This window comes from Salvelinus namaycush, chromosome 8 (genome assembly GCF_016432855.1).
Source record: "Salvelinus namaycush isolate Seneca chromosome 8, SaNama_1.0, whole genome shotgun sequence".
NCBI classification, from domain to species: Eukaryota; Metazoa; Chordata; class Actinopteri; order Salmoniformes; family Salmonidae; genus Salvelinus; species Salvelinus namaycush.
This window is the reverse complement of record NC_052314.1, coordinates 34,241,325-34,246,178: the sequence shown is the minus strand read 5'-3', so window position 1 is coordinate 34,246,178 and position 4,854 is coordinate 34,241,325. Positions and strand designations below refer to the sequence as shown.

At 42.5% G+C, this 4,854-nt stretch overlaps 1 protein-coding gene across 1 annotated transcript; it reads right to left on the bottom strand.

The window, feature by feature from the left end:
- Positions 1–200: 200 nt before the first annotated feature.
- LOC120052012 (E3 ubiquitin-protein ligase RNF138-like) lies at positions 201–4,008 on the bottom strand. Its single transcript, XM_038998888.1, has 5 exons — positions 3,818–4,008; positions 2,635–2,847; positions 1,040–1,148; positions 709–816; positions 201–633 (listed from the first exon to the last, which is right to left on the bottom strand). Exons 1-5 carry the CDS (start codon positions 3,919–3,921, stop codon positions 553–555), a joined length of 615 nt encoding a protein of 204 aa, XP_038854816.1. The 5' UTR covers positions 3,922–4,008; the 3' UTR covers positions 201–552.
- Positions 4,009–4,854: the final 846 nt, after the last annotated feature.

The following is a 4,854-nucleotide window of genomic DNA, read 5'->3' as shown; positions in this document are numbered from 1 at the left end:
TCATCAAATTTCATGAAAAACATTATATTGACTGTTCGGGACCTTTAAGAAAAAAAGATAATAAATTGCTGTCAACTGTATTATTATTGAATATTTAATAGTCCCCCATTAGCTTATGTAAGAGTAGGGAACAAATCGACAGCAGAACCAGCAATACACACATAATTGCAAACAAACACACACACGTGCACGTGCAACCACATCCATGTTTTATTAAATACCTTTATTATAGTCAAGTATATACAAAGACATGAAATGGAAAAGTATATCAAAGCTAGTGTCAATATTATAGTTGATAGATTTTATGATAGATTTATCAAAAAATTTCTACAGTATGTAACATGTAATGAGTGTTTATTTATTGGCAGCTAGACTAGTTGCAGTAAATTAGATTTCATACACGCAAAAGAAAGAAACATTTGATATTACAATTTTCACAAATGTTAATGTGAGCAGCTTTGGCATCAAAATATTTTGCATATTACTTAGTACACGAATCATGATGACATTGTTATTGCTAAATTGCTAGATTATAAATTATATCAGTCAAGATCATCTTGGATTCCGGTTGGCATCCCGGAGAGACTCAAGGATGGCATATTGCACGTTCAACGTATCGGTTTGATGGATATTCTGTGGACCAAATAAATATATTTTTAGTGTGTGTGTGTGTCTGTGTGTGTGCGCACGTGCATGTCTGTAACCTACCGTGTAGTCCTCGGCATAATAGCAGTGTCTTAGGTTCAAATGTCTGATGAAGTTCCTGCTGATTTGGTTTGGGTTACCGTGTGGTAGAGAGACACACACCGGGCATACCTAGATGGCACCAGAGAGCAACAATCACTCAAAGCAACAAAGTTTCAGCTCAAGTGGCCAACAACCCTCTAGGACTAGAGACTAGGGATGAGGACACTCTGGAGGCAGTGACAATTGTTACTAAGTGGAATAGCATGGTTAAACAACACAAAATAAAACAAAATAATATTTAAAACCCAGTGATTGAAAGCAACTGACGACTTATAACAGATTTATCACTGACCACGGGCCTGTTGTTATAGTGATGGTTGTCACTGCAGTGATCCACCAGATCCTGCTCATTCAGACCACTCTCCTGGCAGATCGGACAGACAAACGTCCTCACTGCAGCACTGAGAGAGAAGCGGGGGGAGACAGACAGACAAAGATTAACACAGAGAGAGTGAGCGTTAGAGAAAAAATACAAAGAAATGTAATACTGTAGTTGTATATCTTGAAGACAAGGGTAAATATTCACTCTAAAGTAAACCAGTAGCTTTCTTACTTTGCTAACTGGCCTTGCAGGTTCATGCAAGTCATTGAGAAGTGACACACAATCATGTAAGATTTTTAATGATGAGTCAGCAGCAGAGGCGGCTGGCGGGAGGAGCTCTAGGAGGACATACTCATTGTAATGGCTGGAATGGAATTCATGGAACGGTATCAAACACAAACATATGGAAACCACATGGTTGACTCCATTCCATTGATTCCATTCCAGCCATTACAATGAGCCCATCCTCCTATAGCTCCTCCCACCAGGCTCCTCTGGTCTGCAGTAGTCTACAATGAGAAGCAAATGTATAAGAATCATACTTGAATCACTATAAGACAAGCACACTAATGAAAACACACATACCACTGGTGACTTATCCATCATAAGTGAAGGAGAGGGAAGGTGGATTGTGAAAATTCAACCTTGCAATAATGACTGTGAATCAGCCTGTACAGGGGTAGTTAATGTAGAGGTGGGTCTTTGAGTTGGGGAGGGTGTGTGCTGAGGAAGGGCCAATGGCTGTGGTCCTGGGGCACAGCAAGTCCTGGGGTGGGGTTAGGTGTGGTGATAGGTGCCGGTGCAGGGGCGGCAGCCACAGGGGTAAGAGAGGGGGCAGATGTTGGCGGCCACAGGGGTAAGAGAGGGGGCAGATGTTCGAGCCATAGTCATGCATGCACCATTGGTAGGGGCTGGAGGGGTGATGGTAGGTGTGGTGATTGGTGTTTGTGAAGTAGGAACAGCAAGAGGAGTAACATATGTATGTGTCATAGACATATAGAAATCTTTGTCTGGGGCAGGGGGAGTGATGGAGGAGGAAGGTTTGGGGAAGAATCTTGGGGTGGGAAGGGGAGGGGCTGCAGTGACTCTGTAACTCAGCTTTGATTGACCATGCTCCTTCCTGTTGCCTGAGTAGCTATTTTCAGTAGTCTGATTCGGCAAGAAAAAAAAGCGGAGGTATGCAATCAGTCAACCTTTAGGTCCTTATTGAAACTGTCAGTGCATTCATTGTAACCCTCGGAATATGATGCTTAGATCACAGGAGGTTGGTGGCACCTTCATTGGGGAGGACGGGCTTGTGGTAATGGCTGGAGCAGAATAAGTAGAATGGTGTCAAATGCATCAAACACATGGTTTCCATGCGTTTGATGTATTTGATGCCATTCTACTGGTTTCCATGCGTTTGATGCCATTCCATTGGTTCCGTTCCAGCAATTATTATGAGCCTTCCTCCCCTCAGCAGCCTCCTGTGGTTTAGAAACGTAATGTACTCCCATGGTCTCTACATGGTTTTGCTGTATTTGGCTCTGTGTGTTTGGCTGTGTATAGACCAGTCCCTCACTCACCTCTGGATATCACCTGTCACAGGTCTAGTTGCTGGGGTGGAACGCCCCGTCAAGCCAGAGAGAGGTTGATCCAACCTGATGACCGTGGTCCTCGTCTGGACTGTGACACCAGTGGCACCAGCAGGCATTATGTCATTAACCTGCACCTTAGCTCTGCACACAGGGCAGTGGGGTAACCACTTTAAAGAGCGCGTCAGACATAGTCGGCAGAACCTGCAACACACGCAGGCACACACACACACACACACACACACACACACACACACACACACACACACACACACACACACACACACACACACACACACACACACACACACACACACACACACACACTGCTTCATTCAATTAAATGCATAAGTAACATGCATAACTGTGGTAATGGTCCACTGATAAAGTGGGCACATTCTTCAGTCATGAAGTATACACTTACAGAATCAAACCTGCAAGAACCTATTTCCTAACACTGCAGCTATGTCATAAATCCAGACTACATTGATCATAACATTGAAAGGAAAAGGTTAAAGTACTCTCATCCACATTTAGATATGCTACCTCTCGCAGAAGAGGAATTACCATACAAGTATAATATTTGGGAAAGTCAGGGGATTTTTTTTGTGGTGTGAGGGAAAATTCCCCTCATGTAAAGACACGCTATCACGTGTTATTGTTATTTACCAGCAGTGGACGGGGTGGAGGAAGTAAAGAACCTTTTTATTACTTAGAGTCATTGGTCAAATCATATCGTATAATCTTTGACAAGACATCCATAAACTAAACTGTAACTAAACTGTAGTCTACTTGACAAACAATTTGATGTCAATCTCATCTCAGTAGTTTATCATATCACTCAAGTGATATTGAAAGCACTGTGAATGAGAAACATCAATGTTGAGTTTGTACACATATACTATTGCCTTTGAGCTGTGCTGATGGTCTTTATTGACAGAAATAGAGAATTCATAGAACACTTATTTGAGGGAGTTCAGACACTGAATTAATCATATTAGAGAGAATTACCTATTTGGGATTAGAGACCGTTATAGCCATCAGCTCTGGGAAGTGTACCTACTTTACATTCACTCAATTTAAATAGAAAGACCAGACTACAAGTTAAGTTACAGATTAGGCTGAACGCTGTGGAATAACACTGATAATATGCCAATAAAAATAGGTTACTCACACATGAGAACAGGCAGCAGGGTGATGTGGGTCCATCAGGGTGCTCATACAGATGGGACACTCATCCTCAGATGGGGTCTGTAGGCCTGCTGCAGAGTGGGCCATACTTGGGCTGGGACAGATTCTCTCTCCAGGACAGAGTACACTACAGTCTCCCCTGGGGCAGGTGTGTGTGTGTGTGTGTGTGAGGCAGCTACTCTACCGCCTTGCTAAAAAAATACCTGGCTACCTACCTACCTCAGAGCACAGCCTCTTACCTACAGACCAAGCCCATAGGAGGGAAACTCCAATCACACAGCTGACTGAATTCTTTAGTCCCAGCCCAGGGACTTTCTGGACTGTCTTTACTGAAAGCAAACTCACTTTCCGGGAGATGTTGTGTGTGTGCGTGTGTGTGCGTGTGGGTGTGCGTGTGTGTGTGACAACCAGGTTCTCAGGATAAGGCATGACAATGAAGACTTGAACTGGGTACTCGGTATCCAGGAAGGCACACCACACAGTAGTACAAAAAAATATAACATTGTATTAAAAAAGGGCAATGTGCAGTTGCTACATCCATTTTGTTGACTTATAAATGAATGAAATGTACCCATTGATTCTTCAAGAATATAACTTATAAATGCCTCATGAGCTTAGTTCAACTGTAGTACCCCATCTGAAACCAATATATAAGCTTGTTTTAAATGTAAACAAACACTGTATAGCCTCAAAATTGTTAAAAAATATACTTTTGATATCATGGATGGTCAGTCATTGCATCCATAGCACTGTCTATGAATTTGAGAATGGTTACATTTCTCCCTCAGATGTTTATCAATAACAGTGGTGGGGACCACGTTTTGTTATTGTTTCAACTGCTGATTGGCACTTTAAAAAATGAATATTAAAATAGTACATAAGCTGACAAAACACAAGCATTACCTTGCTTGATGTCTTTATGGGCTCATGAGAGTCTGCATCTCAGTGCTAGTGGCGTCACTACAGACCCTGGTTTGATTCCAGGCTGTATCACAACCGGCCGTGATTGGGAGTCCCATA